Below are 22,983 nucleotides of genomic sequence, written 5' to 3'. Positions count from 1 at the left end.
TAACCAAGTGCTATATATCTCTATATCGATATATATATAGAGCTATATATAAATAAATGTAGTTCTAGCTATAGATATGTATCTCTAGATGTCTATATCTAAATGTAGATCTATATATAGATATATAAATGTAACTAGGTCTATCTATATCTAAATGTAGATAGATCTATATATAGATCTATAAATGTATCTAGGTCTATATATAGATATATATGTATCTATCTATATCTAGGTCTAGATATATGTAGGGTGTATGTACTGCATATTGTGCATCACACAAAAAAGTTGCCAAAGGGTCGCACTAACTTAATATTTCTGTTTAGCTGGGACACGACCCCAGAGTAGCTCCTGGGCTGAGCTATTGCTGCTCATAACTTCCATCTGTGGAGGACTCTGACCCCGTCTCTCTCTGTTGATCCCTCTCCTAACAAAGAAACTGTTTCTCACCACAAAGGTTCTGCCGGCGGCTCAGGGCCCGTGTATGTTTAGAGGTTTCTCTCCTAGACAAAGCCTCTAAAGAAGGTACCGCTAAGATGAGCTCTTTACTTTTAACAGAAAGCAGGCGTTTCACCACTTGCTCAAGAGGAGGGATTGCTGCAAAGTCAATGGCACCATGCCCCCAACTGTCCACTGTTGCCACACGCCGATTCAGGAAGGACGGTGGCTGCAAGTCGACGCAGACGCCTGGCTTTGCAGACGAGACGGAGCAGAAGAGGAAACTAGTCAGTACAGATTCTTCAGCAGAAAACAAGACTTAATGATGGCCGACTGCGGCTGAGTGGTAGTTTCACCATCGTACGGTTGTGCTCGATTCCAGTTTCTTGTCACATGTTGACATGCCCCCGGGCAAGGCACTTAGCCCAAAGTTGCCTGGTTTAAATTTATGTTAAAAAGATCTACACAGCTAAATGGGACCAGGACGGCAGAAGTGATTTAATTTGGTGTGCTGCACACCAACAGGTCGCCAACGGTGTGGAATAAGAGACAAATGGTTGAAAAACTTTATTACACGAAGGTGTTGGAGCAGTTAACGTCTGATAGATCTGGTACCTTGCAAAGCTCCATGTATTTAATCAGCTGTTTTTTTATCTAGTCAGCTTCATCTGACAATTTGTTTTATGATCCTAAACATTTAAGTGAGAAAAAAGACCTGGAGAAATCTGTAAGGGCATCAACACTTATTCACACCTCTGCTTTTTCATATTTTTCTTCCTAACCACGGCGTCATCTCGTATATATAAATATTTTGCCAAATTAATATAATCTAAACTATTTTTTGGGTGGCCAGGTCCACAGATTAGTAGTTAACCCCCCCCCCCCTCCGCTCCCCTCCCCTCCCCTCAGCATCCAGGCCCTTGGCAGGCCGGCCTGCATTAGGTTGCTTCAAACGTCACAGGATCGTACAGGTCAGAGCTTTTATTTACACCATGACAAACAGTTTGGATATTTGTTCTCCAGCTGAAGTTAATAACGCAGTAACTTTCCTCGCCTCCTGCGGCATGGACAGGTGGGGATACTCCTCACGACACAGCACACAAGGTCTTCTAAGTCATGAAACAAACAGAGGTCTGAGGAGACGATGGATGTTGGCTGAACAAGAAGAAAAAAATAATAAATCAGGCATTCCTTCCAAACAACACAGGCTCTGGAAATTTCCTCGTAAAGTTCAAGTATGCATCGATTGCGAAGGTGAAACTCATTCACGTGTTAAAATAAACTAAAAGCAACATTCATAGCAGCAAACTGAGAACAGCTTCAGAGGGGGGAAAACAAAACAACAAAAAAAAAAACCCGGACGGAGACACTTAGAAAGCAAGGAAACGCCTTGTTATAATATATCTGCTATAGTGAGTAATGTCTCCTGCACAGGAAATGTACAACCAATCCCCGACGGCAGCCTCCGTTGATCTGCAGCGAGTCCTCGGCCACGTCTCCCGCCGCGTCGCTCTAAGACATTCGCATTTTCGCCTGAACAACGGTAAAATAAAAGCTTTAAGACGGGATGCGCGGTTCCACCTTCTGCAGAGCCGAAAACGCTTCTGATTGGACCGCGGAGACCTGGACCGGAAGTGCAAAGTCAGTCCCACCGAGGGTCCAACGTCAGCTTCAGACGGAGTCCCTGTTGCGTGCAGAGGAAAACGCCGTCAGATGCAGCCATCCTTCTGAAATGAGTTGTTTCCACACCCACTGCTGCTCACAAATGCTAGGTGTTATAGTCATCTGGTTAGCTAGATTATTATTATTATTATTATTATATGTGTACGTAGAGATGAAGAGAGCGGGTTGGGAGAGTGCAACTAGAGGAGGTCATATACTGGTTTCAGATTTTCTAAGGGTTAAAGCAGAAACACTTGGTTCGCTCTCTGTTCCGGACCCAGGACAAGGCGGCGCTGCTCATCTCCTCCGTTTCAGTCTTTTCTACTCGGCCCCATCTCTCAGAGTTCAAGGGCGCCGTTCTGTCAAACGCAGCACCCAGCTCCTCCTCCCACCGTCTGGCTGCTAAATTCTCCGTTCTTGGAACGTCTCTGGCAGGGGGGAAAAAAAAAAAAAGTCCACATTTCTAATCCTCCGACTGCGACGACGCTGTTTTAGGATGGACCTGAGGGCCCCGTCGCTGCGTGGAGTCAGTAGGAGGCGACGGTTGAGGCGGAGGACTGCAGCGAGCCGGAGGAGTTCGAACGTCTCATGTGAGGAAGAAGGTAGGAGTCGGAGCACAGCTGGTGAACGTCGAAGCGGTCCTCCTTGCGGTAGGCCAGGCAGCGCCGGATAAACGCCTGCAGGACACAGACGGGTTTGTTTAGCAAGACACCAGATTTCAGGCAAAGTAATAGATCGACAGGAAGTAGAGCCATGAAGCTACCATGAAGGGGAACAAAAAAAAAAGTTTACACACTTTTAACCCCATAAAACAGTTCCTGATGTGTTCAAGGTGAACGCCACCCTGAACACACCATTACCAGATTTGCTCAAGTCTGGATCATTTTAAGTCTTATTTCTCATATATTTATCCTATTTTTAAGCGCTGCGCTCCTCTTGTCTTGATTTGATGAGATCTGTGAAGCCTGGCGAACGCTGAGCACTGCTTCCTGTAACTGAATGGTTCTGGTTAGTTGAGACGTTGGTCTGAATGTGAGAGTTGCTGCTAAACTGAACTACCTTAAAGTAACCTTTATAACCTTGTAATGCGACTACAGCTAACACTTCCAGGCATCTGCTTGGGTCGGCATACAAAGCTGCAAGAAGCATGAATGCAGTGGTTAGAAAGTTGCCACGGCTAATTATACTCTAATAAAAAATGAAATCTAGCTACTAAGATGATGAATTTAGTGGCGTTTAAATGGAGAAAAAAAAAAATGTCTCTAGCCAAAACTGACCAGTTTGAGCTAAAGTTCTTTGCTACTCTGACAAAGCGGGAGGAATGAGTTTTTATTCTAGAGAAATAAAAGAGCTCTGATCACAATTATCTCAGAATCTGGCCGAGTAAAGTGGAGCATATAGTGTAAGAGGACTATTATTAGGTACGGTGGTGGAGTTGTAATGATTAGAGGAGGTTTTCCTGCTCAACAGACAGAACGGATTAAAGTGATAGAAAACACAAGAACGGCCTGAAACATGTCCAGAAATACTTCAGGTGTTTGGTGTGAACTCTAACTCCAAACTTATATTAGCTAAACATCAGGGGTTTTACACATTACTCAATAAAAAAAAAAAAAAAAAAAAATCAATTTTCAGACCCACTTTTCCAAATAACATTTAAAAATCCATCTTTCAAACCCAAATAAATGATTGTCTTCTAACTACTAGCCTTTAAATGACAGCCCAGTCTGTGGGATGAATTAAGCGTTTGCATCAAACAACATGAACAGATCCACAGAAACTGCATCAGAACTTCACGTCTCTGTGCTTCTTCAGGGCTCGGCGATACAGCTTAAAAATAAAACCTCCCATTCTATTATAACAAACCCCATTAATCGTTTTTTTTCCCTCCTTTCCATTTCACAATAAGAAATTAAAGAAATTATTTTAAAACTTGCTTTTATTTCAAGCCTTGTGTATTGGAGATTGAATTGAAAGAGCAACTAAAAACAAGCAGTGAAACATGCCTGTAAAACAAGATGGCGGCCCTGCCTTGTAAACAATGAAAATATAACTAAATGCTTGCTGCTAGTGCTATTACACTTCACTTTAACGTCAAACCAGCCTTAAAAACCTTTACAATATATTTTCCTAAAGCATTGACTGCTGTTCTCTTCAATCTTCCAATGAGTGCAAAATTAAATTCTGTTAATTCAAATTAATCGATTAAACAGATTTGTGGGCCAGCCCTAAGCCAGTCACTGAAAAACACAGATACTGAGCCCAGGAGGTTTTACTTTGGAAGGTAAAACTGAGATGTGGGAATTAGGTCCCACCCAACTAAACTATTTACAGTTATGAGCCACAAAACCAGATCTATGTGCTAAGCCCTGTGCAAAGGCTGTTCACTGAATACTTTAGGAGAGGATATGAATTAACACTTTTACCAACAGAGGCTGCACAGTAAGACAGAGAGAAGCGCAAAAGCTGAACACGTATGGGTCAGGTAGAGATCTGGAGGCTGGGCCTGAGGAGAAGGCTGAAGATGAACTCTGCTTCTGCAAGTAAGCTTCAGATAATTGTTACCTCCGAGCTCCAGCGTTTAAAATCTAAAGCCAGAGAAGAAGTCAAGTGTTGCTTCTAATGCAGGACGTTTTTCTGTTTTTGCTTTACTGCTTTTTGGTCAATAAGCAGAAGTCAGATGCAGCATGATGACAAACCGCCCTTCCTCACACCTGGGATTACACAACTTAACCCACTTTTATAACAACCAGAAGCATTTCACTCCCAGGACTTAGAAGAAGATAAAGTGGAAAACTGCTGCTTTAGTCGGTCTCAGACATTTTGCATTTCACTGCACCAGGATCTGAGAGGTTGGCTGAACCACGGCATGAAAGCAAAGCCACAACGTTCTAGTTTAGACTAAAACGGAGAAAGGAAATGGGTTATAATCATGATAGACAATCTGTCTATTGATTCAGTTGTTACAGCTGATTAGAACTGAATAACGTTGCTTATCGTGTCAAATATTGCTTTTTGATACAAATGCTAGCGAGAGACTACAAAGGCTGTAACTAGCTTGCTTTAACCGCGTCCCTGCAGCATTTAAAAAGCTGCCCTGATGACTTGTGAAGCAGAAACAGCGGCGGCAGTAAAGCACAGAACCGGGCCCGGGTCTGGAGGAGTGCGTCACCTTGGCCTCTGTGCTGGCCTGGGGTTTAGCTGGAAACTGGACCTCTGTGGCTTTGAGGATGGTGTTCTCCTGGAGGATGTCCTGCTGCGACTGATTGTGACCAAACGGCTGTGGAAACAAAAGCGGAGAACTCACGCCCGGTCCAGAGTCTTAGACTAAAGCCAGGGAGGACGGGGGACCTCTGGCGTACCTTGCGTCCGTAGAGGCATTGGAAGAAGATCACTCCCACGGACCAGACGTCCACCTTGTTGGAGATCTTGGGCGGTTCTTTGCCCACGACAAAACACTCTGGAGGGAGGTACCTGGACATGAGCACAGACACTTATTTACAGACACGTTCACACGAGTAAGCTTAGTTTTTTAATGTTAGGTCGCAGCCTCTTAATTAGGTTTACAGCAACAAACAGTGTCTTACATTTGTACCCCTGGAACATTTTCACTTTTCTTTCTTACAACCGCAAATGTTTCAACATGCACGCAGATTATTAGTCGGGTTGAGGCCTGGACTCCTACCGCGTCATTCTGACCGGTCTTTTTTAGTGTCCCTGCCCTCCTAGGACCCTCGTCTCAAGGTTTTTGCACAAGCAGCACGTTTGAGCAGATCATAGGCCCATCTTTACAAAACCAGATTTAAAAAAAAAAAAAAAACTCCCCACTGTGGATGGAGCTGGAGATACTTGACTTCATTTATTTTATTCATTCACAAATAAAGTTTGTTTCTAAAGACAGGAGAAACTGATGAAGAAGAGGTCAAAAGAAGTACGCCACTCTAAAGAGAATTTTACAAGAAAATATATTATATAAACATATATAATATTATCATCTTTCCACAGACCAAAAATTAGGAAATAAATAAAATACAGCAATTTCCGATTACATTCACAATCTGTAATACCAGAGTCCTTATATTCCCGTTGTGTCCATGTCTTTCCATTTTAATATACGGGATTTATCTGTGAGATACTCAGAGCTGGGGTAATGTTTCATGACCCAGCCTTGTACTTTATTTACTGATCCGTCTGCCGTGTTCTTCACCAATGTTCTCCAATAGATCTCATAAGGGGTCTTCACAGAATGACCGTTTTATTACTGAGATTAAATAACACAGGTAGACTATATTTAGACGTCTAGCAGCAGCTGGACCTCATTTTAAAGGGTATTTAAGTTAAAAGCCCTGAATTTATTTGCCCCCCGATGGTCTTAGATTTCAATTTGTTTCCTTTTTCTTTCTCTGTAGTTCTTCTCCCTCCAAAAATTAAGCTTAAGTTTGGGGATTAAAAATGCCAAAAGGGGTATGAATACTTTTGCAAGGCGCTGCGTTAGTTTTAGCTGCTGCGTGTCTCACCAGTAGGTCCCGGCACCCTGCGACGTCAGGTCCATCCCATCAACGCCATAGTTGTCGTCGTCCATTATCTTGGACAAACCAAAGTCTGTGATTTTGATTTCCCCGCACGCGGTACCGTCCACCAGTAAGATGTTTCCTGCAGAGCAAATCACAGTTAGACTCAGAGGGGGGGGGGACAGGAGGACCCGTGGCTCGGTTCGGCGCTGAAAGGACGTGACGGGCACCTGGTTTGAGGTCATAGTGGATGATGGGCGGCTTGATCTCGTTGAGGTAGCGCAGCGCGCTGACGATCTGCATGACGATGGAGCGGGCCTCTTTCTCCGACATCAGCTTGTTCTGCTTCAGGTAGAAGTCCAGGTCGTTCCCTTCGCAGAACTCCAGAACAGTGCAGAACCTGAAAAAAAGGCTTTTGTTCAGGAGAGTGCATCTCGCTCAGGAACGGAAAGCAAACGGCGCTCCAACTCGTCTCTCTAGAGCCGGACGGACCGCGTTAGAAAGCAGGGTTCACCTTCTGGAGGCCAGAAGTCAGAGGCAGGCCTTTCACGGCTTTAGCTCACAGAAAAGCGTACGAAGTTTACCTAAAATCTATTCTGGTAACAACACCAGCAGAGGTAAACTCACGTGTCGGTATCCAGGGAGAAGTAGTCGTAGAGCTTGACTATCCTGGGATGGTCCAGCTGCTTGTGTATCCGGTACTCTCTGCATGCGTGCCTGGGAAGGAAGACGAGTCAAAGGGTGAGCGACACCACAAGTGTTTTCCTCTCTGAGGCGTTTAGACGCGACGTCAGCGTGGATCCAATGTCATCTGGCAGCAGACTCATCAACAACAACAACAACGTGCCCGGTCGTTATCGTCACAACCAACGGCACGCTTCCCCTCAGACTGTGGGCTTGTGTGGATCCAGACAGGTTTAACATTTTGTCACATTAAAGAAGAACTGTGGATTTCACTGTGATTTCATGCGATTTCTCAACGCAGAGTGCTCCATAGCCGGGACGTGGAAGAGAAACGATGCGAGGTTATCAGCATGTGAACAGCATGGCGCGCTTATGCATTTAGCTCCTACAGTCGCTGCTTTGTGGAATCGCCTTTTGGCCGTTCGTCTTTGCCTATCAGCGTCTGCCGGCAGCCATGTTCAAGCCTCGCTACAAATGCTACGGTGGGTTCAGGCGTACGCCGTCACCAGGGCAGGTTTTTACCTCCTGAATATGCTGGACCATCTCCCTGCGCCCGTTTTTAACTGGATCGGTAAAAGAACCGCTTTGCCTTTCCACCACCCTCTGTTTTTCCCTCTCCCTGTTTTAGTCTGTGTTTTTTATTAGGGCTGAACGATTTTGCAAAAGAATCTAATTGCGATTTGTTTTCTTAATATTGCGATTTAATGCGATTTTTTTTTCCAGTTTAATTTATCATGTCTTTTTAAACATATACAAACAACAAATCATTTTGTTTCCTCGCTGTGCAGATTAGTTGCTAAAAGACCCGCAGCATCTAAACTCAGAGCAGAAATGATTGCGTTCTGCCTACGATATATTTCAACCAAAATTGCAATTTTGACTTTTCTCTGCGTTAACCACAAGCAACAAAAATGGCGTCTAAAGACATTTGTAAACAAGGACTATTCAAAACAAGAACTTTTAATGTTTCTATTAATCAGAATATTATTCAAGAGAACAGCTTTTAGTTGATTTGGACATCAATCCTTGTTGAACATAAAGTGCAACCAACAAGCAAGTCTATGTATTAAACTGATTGACCTGTACTTAATGCTATGTATGATTATATAAACTCTAAAACAAGTAATAAAAATAGATTATCTCACTGCTGCAACTGTCTTCCCTTCCATGTGGAGGCAAACCCACTTTAATTTTTTACCAACACCTAATGGACGTGTCTAATTCCCTAATTGTTACAGAGCCAAAAATTGCAGACCTCTGCGATTTGGAAATTGCGTTTTTTTAAATCACGATTATATTGAAAATGCGATTAATTGTTCAGCCCTAGTTTTTATGAAGGACTGTAGTGTAGGCAAAGAATCCAACTGCACGAGTAATTTCCCGTATCCCTGTTGTAAACAACTAGTGGTGCTTGTGGAGGCTCCATGATCCGGATCAGCTGATCCGTCGCTCGCACCAGAAGCTGGGAAACAGGAGGTAAACATTGCTCGGTGGTGATTAAAAGACCGGGTCTGAAGTAACGTTCATGGATTCTGTGGAAAACAATTCCCTGTTAGGGCAGCGGCACATCCACCTACTTCAGCTTCGCAGTGCTTAAATTCAGAATAAATTACAGGGAGATTAGACAGATGGCGTTCTCCTGATGCTAATCGGACACTTTATTCTTGTTCCGGCGGTTTTAGTTTTTGTTTTACATTTCAACCAAATCAAAAGCGAAACAAACCTCCGGTTGCAGCGCTTCCTGGAATACCACGGCGCCTCTGGGCTCCTCTGACTGACGCTCCCCCTGCTGCCGGTCTGGCCGGGCGGACACGCCTCGGCAGAATTGCAGAATCCAAACTTTTGTTTTTAAGAAAAATCACCTAAACCTGCTTTGAACTTCAGAACTTTCTCCCTGAGCCGTCTGCCGAGTTCCTCGTCTTCATGATGCTGTTCTCCGATATTTAACCAAGAGGCCTCCGCAGATTTAATTACACACAGGATGGACTTGCTTTAATAAGTTAGGTTGCCTTTGTAGAAGGAGAAGCAGCATTTAGTTCCTATGCTCCAATTATCTGGAACAAACTTCCAGAAAACTGTAAAGATGTGGAAAACCTTAGTTCCTTTAAATCAAGATTAAAAACACATTTGTTTAAAATTGCCTTCAACTGTCCTAGTTAACTGAATCACCACTTTTTTGTTCTATTTTCTATCTATAATTTATTCCTACTTGCTTTTATTCTGTTTTATTTTGCTATATTTTTATCATGTAAAGCACTTTGCATTGTCTTTGTACTGAATTGTGCTATATAAATAAATTTGCCTTGCCTCTGTGTGTTATTTATTTGGGGGCATCAGAACAAAGGGAGCCGAGTGAATAAAACACGGCACCGTTCTCAGATGTTTGGCTTGTAATGTGACAAAACGTGGGGGAAGTAGGAAGGCAGCATGCCTGTGTGAAAGGCCCTGAGCTGACTGACAGCCACGTGTGTGCAGAGACCTACTTGTGGTAATTTTCCTTCTTCTCCTCCCTCCAGTTCTTGTTGAGCTGGTGGATTTTGACGGCGGCGTAGCGCTGCTCAAACAGGTCAAATGCCTACATGTGACAAAGCAGGGACACAGACACGTCGTCTCTGAACGCACCTCAGCCAGCGAGGGAGAAAAGGGCGGAGAACGTTACGCCGGCTGAGCGGACGGTACCTTGTAGACTTCGCTGAAGCCGCCCCGGCCCAACAGGTGCAGCAGCAGGTAGCGCTCGTTCAGGGTGGGATGGTCTTTGAAACTGAGTGAGGAAGATGATTTTAGAAACAAAGTTAAGACAAATAAAAAATAAAATAAAAAAACAGCGACTGCTGCACCTGGCATGGCTACATAAAGGCTGGGACTGTTATCAGACGAGGCTGTGCGGAGCACGTCTTAGTAGTCAGCGTCTTTACTGACGGCAATCGCTAAGATGTCACGGTGCAGAGGAAACAAAGCATCTCCCTTCTGGCTCAGAGCAGCCCTTATCCATCTCCATCTTGATCAGCGCCTCCTCTGAGCAGCTTTTAGCTCGACTCCCTCATTAGATTCCCTGATAGACTCTGAAAGCTGCTTGCTCCGCTGCAGGTGGCGGACGGCACATTTCATAAGAGCCAAACTAGCTCTTTTTCGTCAGCTCGCTGCGTTTTATATTCATGGTGTGGGCACATTTGGAGCAGCTATGAATAATGCACTAAAATCTGTTTAAAATGGGTTTATCTAAAAATGAGTTGAAGAGCACATCAAGACGACAAAATGTAAGTCTGAACCCATCTCGACGTCGAGGACGACCCAGTAATGCTGTTCTGCTCCAAACGAGGCGCTACGCTGGATTTAAAACAACTCTGAGTATGAACCGTCTAATTATGGAGTCGTATAACACGGAATATGACGTTTAGGATTAAAATGACGTGACGCGTTGTTTCTAATGTTGCCCATTAGCAGCTCGTCTGTAGCAGACTTACGCCGAGCTGTCCTCGTTGTTTATCCTCTTCAGCTCCCTGATGTGAAGGTTCCTCACCCGCTCCAACCGTTCCAGCTCCGCCTGGATCTCAGCTTCCTCCTGACCCGACATGAAACACACACAGTCCACTTTAAACATTTACTGCACTGAAAAAACACACAATTTATAACTCCATCTGAGATCTCCAACTCTAAAACGATGGTGCCTTGCAAAGGTGACCCTTCAGCACTTTCTCCCTATCACTCAAAACCACAAAGCTCACAGGATTTGCATCGTTTTCCTAGTTTTTTTTTTTAAATAATCTATTTGTATCTTGTCCCCCTGAGTCAATACTTTGTATAATTCATTATTTTCACTCCAATTAGAGCTGCAGGTTTGTTACCGTATGTCGTTACCACCTTTGCACAGCTACAGCTAAGAAATTTAAGTTTTATGAAAAGGTTAAAGGTTTTTTTCCCCTCATTTCAGGAAGTGAAGCTCATACAGAATTATTACACACACAGAGGGAAGCATTTCAAGCCTTTATTTATTGTAATTTTGCTGATTATGATTTGCAGACAATGAAACCCCAACATTCAGTGTTTTAGTAAATTAGAATACTATAAACAGGTTAATTATTGGAAGCTCCTGGTGGCCCACCCTCATCAGCTAATTAACTCTAAACCAGCAAAGCTTTCCTCAGCCTCTTGTGTTGGCATTCTCTGTAAGCCACATTCATCCAAATTACAAGAGATAAAAGCTTGAAATCCTTCACTCCATGTGTAGCAAATCTATACAATGAGTTTCACTTTCTGAAATGCTACAATGCTGAACTCCCCCAACCCCCAAATCTTTAAAATTAATGAACTTGGCCTCCACTTTAAGATTTGTATTTATTATTTTAATATGTATCGTTTTCCTTCCACTTCACAAACATGTGCTCCTTTGTGTTGCTCCATCATATAAAATCTCAAATAAAAACATTTAAGTTAGTGTTTGTTACTTGGTAAAAGGTGAAAAGGTGTAAGAACACTTTTGCAGCACGTATTATGGAGGCGTTAAAAATGGGTGCTTGATTTTCTCATCTTAACGTATAAATATGGAGCTTTTGTTTCCACCCTTGTTTCAAACCAGGACAGCTGCCTGCAACCGGTCCAGCCAAAAGCATTTCAGCCTGTTGGAGCGTTACGCTGAAGGTTGTCAGTCACGCTGAATAATTCAATAATATATATCGATCAGTAGACGTGTGGCGCAATAGAAAAAAAAGAGAGACCTATAAAAGTTTGATATAGAAACACAGTTTTCCTTCCTTTTCATTGTAGCCTATCATGTAGATTTGCTGCAAAAAGGAAACTAAAAGTAAGCAAAATGTTCTTAAAATTAGTATAATTTTTACTTGATTTGAGCAGCTACATGAGACTATTTGCCAATGGAATGAGAATTTCTACCCCTAAAATAAGATAGTTAGACATCCTGCACTTTAAATAAGATGATGGAGATGAATTGTTCTTATTTTAAGTGCAAAGATCTTATTCAGTTGGCAAATAGTCTGATTTACCAGCTCAAATCAATGAAAAAGACACTAATTTAAAGAGGATTTTACCTACTTTTAGTTCCCTTTTTGCAGTGTTGTTGCTACACTACGTAAACCATTTGCAGGGAATCGGTAAAATCAAAGTCTGGTATCACAACCAACTTGTTTTATCACACCCGCAGCAGCACGAGCCGGGTCGGCCCCGGTGCGGCTCCACGTCTGACGGGGAAACATCTGGAACTTCTGGCAGAACAAAGCAGGCAAAGCGAGCTAAACTGGGCTTCCTTCTTTGCGACAAATATGACAAAGTGAGGACATCACCCATGCAGGAACATGCTTCATGGCGATGGATATGCTGCCGTTGTCTGCAGCTGAAAAACCTGCCTTCAAACAGCTTCTCGCCACTCTTGATCCACGATATGAAGTGCCGGGCCACAAGTATTTCTCTGACATAGCGCTGCCCAACATGTACAGTGAGAGCAGGGAATCAGTGCAAAATGAGACGCAGTCTGTGTCTTAGCACGCCACAACGTCGGACCTCTGGTCAAGTCGCACATCAGAGCCCTACCTCAGCCTTTAAATTCCCTACATAGACAGAGGATGGAAGCTGAGAAGTAAATGTCTAGAAACAGCTTGCTTTTCTCAAAAGGCTTGGCAGAATTACTGGAGTCTGAATGAAGACAAACTCGTGTGCATCACAACTGATAGCGGCGCTAACATCGTGAAAGCCACAGCGTTCAGTCACTGGCCTCAGCTCCAGTGTCCTGGGCTCCGTCTACATCGGTGAGTGGCTCGTTACTGAACTGCTGACATGCCAGACCACTAAAAAATGGTGGGATTTTTTAGTTACCACTAAAAAAGAAAAAAAAAAAATCAGTTATAGCTAAAAAAAAAAAAGTTGGTTAAATTTTAGATTTAATTGGAATTCAGTGTTTGTGTGTTCTTTATTAAAAGTAGATAATTTATCAATACTATAAAATGGCCAGGGCTGCACTTAAAATAGGCTTTTAAATCTTTTTGATAATTATCGATCAATGTGGGTTTTTTTTCTATCAATACACTTTTCTTCTATATCGTCCAGCCCTACTTTAACGTGTATGAACCTCCTGAGCATCATAGGCTAACGCTAGCTGTTATTAGCTAGCCCCCTTCGAGCTGCACTACGCAACGCTGTGCTGCGGGAACGACACACCGGCACACCCCCACCGCCACCAACAGTCGTCTGCCGCTACGCTGAAAAGAAAAAAAATCCTGGTGAAGATTTGTTCTGCAGGCAGAGGCAATGGAGTCATCGCCTCCTTCTACAACAACGGCCTATATTACTAGCAATAATATCAGCTTCATTAGTCCTGAACATGAGTTGCAATACACTCATTGGGTTTCCATGAAGAGAACAGCATGTGATGCTGAATCTATGTTTAGGCAAATGTATTGTCAAAATAGTGTTTAGTGAAAACTTTTTTTTACCATAATACGAGGTACTTAATTTACTTATTTACTTTTTTTAACTTAGTTTGAAGTTCACAAGTGCAGTGACGTCTGTTCTTAGCTCAATGTGTAATACCACTAGCAGCAAATGTTTTGTTATATTTTCATTGTTTATAATGGCACGGCTGCCATCTTGTTTTACAAGCATGTTTCACAGCTTGTTTTTAGTTGCACTTTGAATTCAGGTCAACTCCCTGACGGAATTCTTGATATAAAAGCAAGGTTTTAAAATAATTTCTTTTAATGAAACAAAAAGGAGGGGGAAAAAAAATCGATTAATCTGATTTGGTATGATAAAATCTGAGATTTATTTTTTAATCCATATTGCCCAGCCCTATATACTACTAGCAATAATATCAGCTTCATTAGTGGGAACGTGCGTTTATTTTCTGGTCGCCTTCCTAAGAGTTTCCCACAGTCAGAGGAAGGATGGGAAACAGACAGCTGTCACTAATGAACCCATTTTTTTTTTTTTAAAAACGAGAATAAAAGCAAGGACCAAATCAAGAGGCATCGCTGATCTAGTTCTTTCTCTGCATGCCCAGAGCTGATCGGTGCATTACTCAGCGTGTCGCATCTTTATAGACTAATCGTAACAAAGGTAAAGTGAAGACAAAACGCCTGCAACAGAAATGATTTACGTAGGGAGCTTTGGACACCAGTACTTTAAGCTCTTAAACCAAAATGTTATCATGTAGAGAAAATTGAAGAGCCCTTAGAGAGTTGGAGTGAACATTTGCCGTCCCCACAGGACGCTTTATTTAGACTCTGATCTTCTTCTAATTAGCCACTGACCTTTTTTAGGTGTCCGAGCCGAAGCTTGAAGATCTCTTCCTGCTCGTGGTACTCAGCGAGGGTCAGCCTGTCAACACATTAAAGTCAGACTGTATCAGTTGAATAATGTAAAAACCTACTCGGGGTAAATTACAGTTTGAAGCGGCCGATAAATTTAAAAGGTCAGTTCAGCCTGAAGCCCTTCGGCAGCAGAGGGGCATAATTTGGTCTGTGCGCCTTTAACTCTGTCAAAGGTGTATAAATAGGTGACAACCTGCCACCGCATTCTGGACAGTCCAGCATCTTCCATTTACAGCACGCGGTTATTTCTGTGGACTCACAGCTGGGGCAGAGAGGGCTTCAGGAAGGGGTCGGAATCGTTGCCGTTCACCACTTTAGTTTTGCGCTGTTTGGGCTCAGACGTGGAGGCCAGCGACAGAGAGGGAGACGCTGGGTTCGGCGGTTTCCTCTTGGCCAGCAGCTTTCTCTGCCGCTCGATATCCTCCCTCTGCTGGTTGATGCTCTCCTGTTGCCTGAGCAGCACACGGGGGAGAACAGGAAAAAAACGCTCGCGTGAAGCAAAGCACAGAAAGCACGGCTGAAACGGAAACAAAAGGTCAACGGTTTGATGGGAATCCTCACTTGATGAGGTTCTGGAATGCGTATCCATCGGTCCACTGCTCCGTGTAGGACGCGCCGTGTCGGACGGTGGTGAAGTGTCCGAGCCGGAGGCGGTCGCGCATGCTCTTCTCGCGGCTCGACTGCTTCTCCTGGGTGCTCTGGGGGAGCAAAACAGACTCTCACCCACTGACCGGCTGGAGGTTTCCCAACAATATGAGCTAAGGGAAGATTGGGTTACTCCTTCAGCTGAAAAGAAAACAAGTGCTGCTCACTCAGGAGCCCCTCGCCTCCTCATAGATCTGTCCCCTCTGAGAACAACGGCAATAAGTAACGCTTCATGCTTTGCAGAACACATACTAGGAAATATTTCTGTCCTTCAACTCATCTAACCTCAGTATGAATAAAAACCTGGACAAATAAAAAAAATAATAACCCGATCCTGAAAACAAAAATATCTTTAATAAGCAAGTTCTGACAGGATCCATACCTTCTCTATTAGCAGCTTCTTGCTCATGGTGATGCACTTGTTGAGTCTCTCCTTGTATTTCTCCAGGAGCTTCTGCTGCTCATCGATCTGTCTGCGCAGGTCACAGTTGGCCTGGTGGGAACGAGCACATGAGGGACAGCATGAACGCGCCCCCATCCCAGGTCATGATGGAGGCCATCTTTAGTGACTGGGGTGGCGGCCCCACGCTCAACCAGAACGCTACCTGCGATTCCCACGTCAGCTGCACCAGCAACGAGGCCCGTTTTTATAGAAAATCTGCCCATTTTTATGCCTCTGGCTTGTAGACGTTTACCAAAGGCTACAGTACGCACCACGCTTTGTTGAGCTGGTAAGTCAAAAGGAAGGAGACTACACTGGCTCCCTGTATGTTCGTGTGAAAAAGCAATGGCTACCCAACAGACGTCTTTAGTTTTTGCTTTCCGTCACATTTATCTGTGTCAACAACCGTCAGCAAACATCTGCAATAACCAGAAGTGAGTCTTTATATCGCTACAGAGGAATTTTACCCGCTTTTCTTTGCAGCTTTGCTTTCATTCAGCCACACTGGTCTCCACCTATTTAAGGTGGAGACCTTTATGATCATGTCAGATTTAAATCCAGACTTTGACTAGGCCGCTCCAACACCTTCATTTTGTGCTTCTGAGCCAGTCAGAGGTGAACTTGCTTGTTAGCTTTGGTTAATTGTCCAAACAATTCTGCAAAGAGTTGAGAAATATAAAAAGACTCACATCTAACTATTGTAAATGTTAGCTAGCAGCCAAGGCTCATATAACAATTACTCCTTTCTTATCAGACCAGGTACGTCTTCAACGCTTTATTCCTTAATAAATGACATTATCATTTTGTGTTTACTCAGGTTATCTTTGTCTGGTGTCAAAACTGCTTTGATGATCGGAAACTATTAACTGTGACTAAAAAGCAGAAACAGGTGGAGGCCAAAACTTTTCCAAATTGCTGTATGTGACCTGATTTCTACATCGTGCTGAGAGAGCTTTTGGTAAGCGGAGCATTAAACTTGTAGGGCAGAGCGTTGCGTTCATGAAGCAGGAGCCCACGTTTCTGGACGGATCCACGGTGGACGTGTGCTGTGGAGACGACCGACGGGAGCTAGCAGAGCTACTCACTCTCAGCAGGTCGTCTATTCGCCCTTCTTTTTTCTCCAGGTCCAGACTCTTGTTGCTCTCCAGGGCAGCGAGCTTCAGGCCCGTCAGCTCCGTCTGCAAAAGTCCCATGAGTTACTTCCAAGACGTCCTCTCTCCAGCAGTGAGCAAAAGCATCAGAACAATCGTGCTGTCGGGGGGGGGGGGGGTTCTCGTACCTGGACACATTTGCTTAGCGAAGCTTTGAGGCTGTGCTCCCCAAAACACAGACTGGTGGGCGAGGAGCTGTTCTGACGGATCTACGGGGACAAAAGACACAGTTGCAGCCTTGCTGTGCAAACACACACACACTGAGTGGAAACCTCTGACGTGAAGTAACCCGCGGGGAAATACGCACTATTAAGCCGGGTGCAGACTGCGAGCTCTGGGGTGAGCGGCGGGCGGATGGGAGGCCTCTAACGGGACTGGAGCCATTTCCACCCTGAAACTTTGCAGAGAAGGAGAACGTGACGCACAGATTCAGATCATCAAGATTCTAACAATCATTTACTTCAAATAAATAAATAAAATCAGACAGACATCTTCTAATACTACTAGCAGGCGCAAAGAAAGTCATAACTGGATCCAGCATCATTTAAGAACTGCACATCATGAAGAGGCTGACTTCATTAAGACTTGCTGTGGCTACATGTGAGAAGTACTGGTAGAAATGGAACGCCTCCCTGGATGCGAGAAGCCCGAGTTTGGTCCTGCTCTGTGATCCGTGTAATCACCTTCTGTTATTTGAAGGTCTCAGACTGGCTACGTTCACACTGAAGGAAGCCTGAATTCGATCTTTTTGCCCACATGCCGCCCAGATCTCGCTCATGGCAGTAAGAACGGTGCAATTCTGATCTCTCCACCACCCAAAATTAAATAAAATCCAATTGGGCCAATTCCATATGTGGTATTAATCCGGACATTTTTTCAAAGCATCCGCAGTCTGAACGATCATGTCGCATTTCATCCATCACTGTCTGTGTAGCTCTCACTACACATCCACAGCAGCAGCAGCTAGCGCTCCCCACAGGACCGACGTTCACCGCTGTGCCGCTCTCTTCTTCTCGCTCTGATCTATGACGCTTCTAGAAACAATTACATCCACCATTACTTCAGTAAACAGTGCGCTGCTGCGTGACGTCCTCTTCTGTCATCTGTGCACGTGGTTCACTTTGGGGTCCTGAATGGTTCAGACGACCATCCGATGCCGCTCGCATTTAATTAGTAGTTTGAATGATCATCACCGTACCAAAAAAATTTTATAAATTAAATAAACAGGCACTGAGCATCCAGACCTGCCGTGCGAACGTCGCCTTGTCCTTCTGTTTTTGACTTAATTTGGCCAATGCTCTAGTCTGGACATGTTAGTGGTGGTCTGTATGTTCTATAGCACAGAAACATGAAAAAAATAACAGATCCCGGACAAAAAGTAGAGCTACTCACGTCAAAAAAGTCACTGATCTTTGGCCCGCGTGTCGAGGTCTTCCCTGGCAACCAAACGACAGGACTGCGTTTAAAGGGAAGCTGTGGGGCGGCTATGTTAGCATGAGTCCCACCGTTTATATGCAGCATACCTTGACTGCTCTCAGAATAGGTATCGGCTTTCCTTTTCCGGCCCCTGGACGACTCAGAGTGCTTCTTCTCTGGGGTCTGACAATCGATATGGTATGAAAGAAGAAAGGAGGAGGAGGAGGGGGAAAGAAAAAAATAAAAAAAAAGCATAAATCCCTTGTGTTTTACCTAACAGAGCAGAGCACAGTGAAGGGGTGTTGCAGCAGGAAGGAAGAGTACATACTGAGTAGGCAGGGGAGCTCCCTCTTTTCAGATCAGAGTTCTTGGAAGAGAAAAAGAAACAAGAAGGTGGAGGGAAAGACGGAGAGAAGAGGGTCGTGCATAACATTTTATCTGCACATGCATGGTCTAAACTCAGCAGACGCCTTGCTCTGCGTGTGTCTGTGTGTGTGTGTGTGTGTGTGTGTGTGTGTGTGGGGGGGGGGGGGGGGTTACCTCGGACTCCTTGTCGCTGGATGATCCCAGGCTTCCATAGCTGTGGTTGGAGGACTCATTAGCCAGACCCTGTGCAGACCGAGAGGACACACAGGACGGGTGAACGGGGGAACAGTCTGTACAGGTGTGTTGTGCAAGCTCAGTGACTTCACAGGAATGCACAGCACAGAGAAACCAGCGCTGGCTGCAGGCCTGCCGTGCAACACGCCTGACAAGAATGCAGACTCTCAGTGATTAGGTGTGTCACTTGCCCCCCCCGTCCCAAACACACGATCATTTCCAGGAACTCCGAATCCTTTTTAGGAAAACAGGAACCTTTAACCTGCCTTTCCAGCACGAGGAACACGGGCTTGGCTTTTATTTCTGGGATTAAAGGAGCTCCCGGCCCGTTTAGGAGACATGTTGGATCAACTTTCTAACAGTTGTGTCTGGAAACTAATCATTAAACCTTAGAATGACAGTGACATGTATCTAGGACAGATTTACAGGAGTTAAAGAACAACATTTTTAAGAGCTGAGGAGTAAAACAAGCGTGTAGGAAACAGACTGCTGGGTCTTCCCAGACTTTAATTTCCAGGTACTGCTTGAGCCCCATAACCACTAAGGCCTCTGATCGCTTTGTCTTTAAGTTTAAAAAAAGATCATCACCAAAACCATTCTGTCATAGAGTGCTTGGCATCAACAAATATGTTTAAATTAAAGCTCAAGTCCCCAAAATTGAAGAGACATTAATCAATAATTAACGATGCACTGATCAATCAGCCCGTGATCTAAATCTTTGCCTTTCATCAGCTCTGACCAGAGAGCTGTGCCTACTTTGTCTTTTTTCCCCCTCAAACATTAAACGCATCAAAAGTGAAAACATCCACGTTTTGGATCTTGAAAATTGTCGACACCTTCGCAGGCGGTGCACTTTTTGTTTTGAGTTTAGTAAAAAAAAAAAAAACATCAGCTGGAGGCCGGTGACGTATGCACTGGTGCATCAATGGGGAGGATTTATGATGCCTTCACTTCCTGCTGAGCTGAAAACCACAACCTCCACCAAGGAATCAGCTGCACATTTTATTCTTCTCCAAACAATCGGAACATGCCGGCTAATTTCGGAGTTGACTTCTCCACGCTGACTTTCACAGAGCCTGATTTCAGGTTGAGAGCCAGAAAACAACAAGAGAGAAGAAGAGCATCTGGAATGACTTCCTAGCCTTCCCGCTGAGAGCTCGTTGTTTACGCTAGCAGTGGAGATCAGGTCACACTGCGTCTGTGAGACTCGTCGGTGTTTCACTCGTTTGAAACGAAAGACAAAACGTACAGTTGAAATTTTAAACCGTCTTTAGAAAAAAGTGCAACTTTGCTGCGATACATTGGGCCTTACTGTTCTGTGTAAACTATTGGTCCCTAGAACATATCAGCCATGTCCCATAACGGGGTAGAAAATACAACCTCCTTTAAATTCCACTCTGAATTTCATTTTTCAGTAACTCAGTAACAGCATCGGCTTAGAAAATGGTTCCGCTTGGTGTTATCATGCATACGGTGCATTCACCACTCAGAGAAAGACGATTTTCTTGCTAATATTTTGAAAATGGGCCAACTGCGTCCACCAGCCGATTTTTCAATGCTTCTCTGTTTGTTGCATTAATATAGAGCCATAAAAAGTTCTGAACACACACGAGTTCGGAAGTCCTCAGAAAGAAAACCACAAATCAGAATCAGCAGCTCAGATCTCAGCGGGAAACAAAAAAAAAAAAATCAGCACCGGTCAGTAAGTCTGATCGGTGCGTCTAACAACGATGATCGTTGCGTTTCAGAGTAAAAGCTTTGGTTTTTGTACCTTAGCGCCTCCACTGGCGCTCCCGGTGCTGCCTGCCGTGTTGCCGCTGACAGCTCCCGTAAACCTGGCCTCCAGCAGCTCCTGTCTCCTGGGGTCCAAGCTGTGCAGCTCCTCCATTGCTCCTGTTACGAAAGCATATTAGGTATTGTTATATCCAACGAGCCCGGCGGGAAAAAAAAAACTGCAGTACATCGACAAAAGATGGACCTGAAAATGTCAACAGCAGGACGCAAACAAAGAGAAAACCAAACGGGTGAAACTAAAAGATCAAGATGGCTCTTGTGTGCCAGATCTGTGTCGGAGCATTTCCAAACAGAGCTGAAAGGTCACACCAACACTGGGAAGTCAGCTAAGCGAAAAAGGCGAGAGCGGGTGAAGTCAGCCTTCCAGTCTGTCCGCACCGAAATTTTCCACAGGCGAACCTACAGAGTCACCATCGCTCTGAGCCGTCAAAACAACAGGCCTGAACGCGGACGGCGACGTTTACGGACCCGGAGACCCAAGGAGCATCCAGAGCCGTCGCCAGGCTGAGACTCTTGAATTATACCCAAGAATTATAACCCAGACTAAGACAAGATCGGATCAACACACACACAAAAAAAGATGACAACAAGGCCTTTCACAGCATGTCTCATTGAAATGCTACATGTGTGCATCAGTGGTGCTTACACTGGTCCAAAAAAAAAAGAAGGCTGTTCAGGCTGAGCAAAAGCCCAGATTTACCTTTAAATGGAACCACGGGCATCAGTGCTGGTTCAGTCTGACCCGTCATATGTGGAAATAAACCCATATGTGCCGTCTGACAGGGGCTTGATCTGGAATAACCAGTTTCCACCCAGAGGAGAGGTAACACAGCTGCTCTGCTCCCTGCTGCTCCAAGTGTTTGTTTCCTTATTGGACATTTCCAGGCTGTCATCTTTACACAGCCACTGGCACCGGGGCAGGCCTTAAAAAGGCATAATGGAGATTATGAAAGCCCCATGAAGCACGTAGCAGAGGTTACCGTCCGACAAAACAGGAGAGGGGCTTGGGTTCATAGCCGGAGCTTCGTGTTGATAAGATTTTCCCCTTTTGTCAGTGGCTCAGGATTTCGGTGGTTAAAAAAAATAAACAATTTCCTGGAAATCGGCTTGTCAACACCGCAAAGGTGTGGATATTTTAACCCCGCCGATCATCTCCCATTACCGACCGATCAACATTCAAACCAGCTGTTGCCACTTTATCACGATCGATCCGTCCACACAGCAGCACGTCCGTAAATTACTTTTGTTTTCCACCGAATATGTCGAAAACAAGGCGAATAAAAAGACAAACAAAAAGCCCGCAGAGGCATTCAGAAACTAGTTGAAAAAGTAAGACCCACGGCCCACTGCGTGGATAATAATGATAATGATAATAATGGCAGGGACGTCCAGAGCCGTGCATTAATGGATGCATGCAGCTAAGTAGCAAAGTGACAGGAGAGCAGCGCCGCTGATCCGCTCCAGCCTGGCAGCTACACAAACAAGCCAGCCAGCTAGCTGCAGCCTTTGAGGAAACATGGCTGGTTCGGCCCGCTGCTGCTTACAGCTGCCATTAAACGGAGCTGACAGCTGACGTTTGGCTTCCAATTCAAGGCATCAGTGAACTTGACATCCATCCATCTTTCTTTTTTTTTTCTCCCCTTCTCCTTTCGCCTCAGCAAACGTTAGCTTCCAAACACCGAAATGCTCTCCGTCTCCCGACAAAATTAAAGACACTTTTTTTAAAATTATTATTAAAGCGAGAGCAGGTCGAGCCCTCGGCGAGCCGTTCAGTACCTTCCTTGCTCTTTGCGGTCGCCGTTACGTGTTTTTGAGAAATCGTAGGGGACGAGGAGAGCTGCGACCAAGATGGCGTCGCCTCCAAACTTCCACCACCACTTCCACTGTTACTTTGGACACTCATGAAGCCGCTTTACCGCCGAGAGGAGCCAGCGTACGCACTGCCGCTTGCGGAAATCCCAAACTTATCGCGTCCATCGTTCTGGCACCTGCCGCAGCCCGAACACACACCGGCAGAAAGCGAGGGTGAGGAGGAGGGAGTAGGGGGGGATGTCAGTCCCGTCTTCGTCGCCGCTAGACGGCTCGCATGTTGTCGCCCGAGACGGTCCTGCGGGGGAACTGCTTCTTGACTCGGATCCAACGTAACCTTTGCATGATGACCGCAGCGCGCGCGCCTCTCGGCAGCATCCAGTTCGCACGCGAAGCTCTGATTCTAGCGTCGGTGAGGCGAGGCTATCGCGAGGCTGCAGCTCACTGGGCGAGCAGCGCGAGAGCAGGCTTGACACCAAAACAGACACTGATCTGGGATCATTTTACCCTCCTCC

At 44.8% G+C, this 22,983-nt stretch overlaps 1 protein-coding gene across 4 annotated transcripts; it reads right to left on the bottom strand.

Moving 5' to 3' along the window:
- Positions 1-1,401: 1,401 nt before the first annotated feature.
- LOC105930288 (serine/threonine-protein kinase tousled-like 1-B) lies at positions 1,402-22,983 on the bottom strand. 4 transcript variants are annotated; one of them, XM_012868415.3, is made up of 22 exons: positions 22,436-22,981; positions 20,637-20,758; positions 18,806-18,874; positions 18,594-18,632; positions 18,373-18,448; positions 18,242-18,285; positions 17,157-17,246; positions 16,978-17,058; positions 16,784-16,876; positions 15,639-15,749; positions 15,173-15,309; positions 14,872-15,063; positions 14,552-14,618; positions 10,757-10,854; positions 9,972-10,053; positions 9,776-9,867; positions 7,236-7,325; positions 6,839-7,008; positions 6,615-6,750; positions 5,460-5,571; positions 5,270-5,377; positions 1,402-2,774 (listed from the first exon to the last, which is right to left on the bottom strand). In XM_012868415.3, exons 1-22 carry the CDS (start codon positions 22,560-22,562, stop codon positions 2,625-2,627), a joined length of 2,286 nt encoding a protein of 761 aa, XP_012723869.1. In that variant the 5' UTR covers positions 22,563-22,981; the 3' UTR covers positions 1,402-2,624. The 4 variants fall into 4 exon arrangements, with proteins under 4 accessions (XP_012723869.1, XP_012723870.1, XP_012723871.1 ...); XM_012868416.3 differs by having other exon boundaries at positions 17,157-17,240; XM_012868417.3 differs by lacking the exon at positions 18,594-18,632.

This window comes from Fundulus heteroclitus, chromosome 6 (assembly GCF_011125445.2).
Source record: "Fundulus heteroclitus isolate FHET01 chromosome 6, MU-UCD_Fhet_4.1, whole genome shotgun sequence".
NCBI classification, from domain to species: domain Eukaryota; kingdom Metazoa; phylum Chordata; class Actinopteri; order Cyprinodontiformes; family Fundulidae; genus Fundulus; species Fundulus heteroclitus.
The sequence above is the reverse complement of the archived record's forward strand: the minus strand, read 5'-3'. Positions and strand labels throughout refer to the sequence as shown.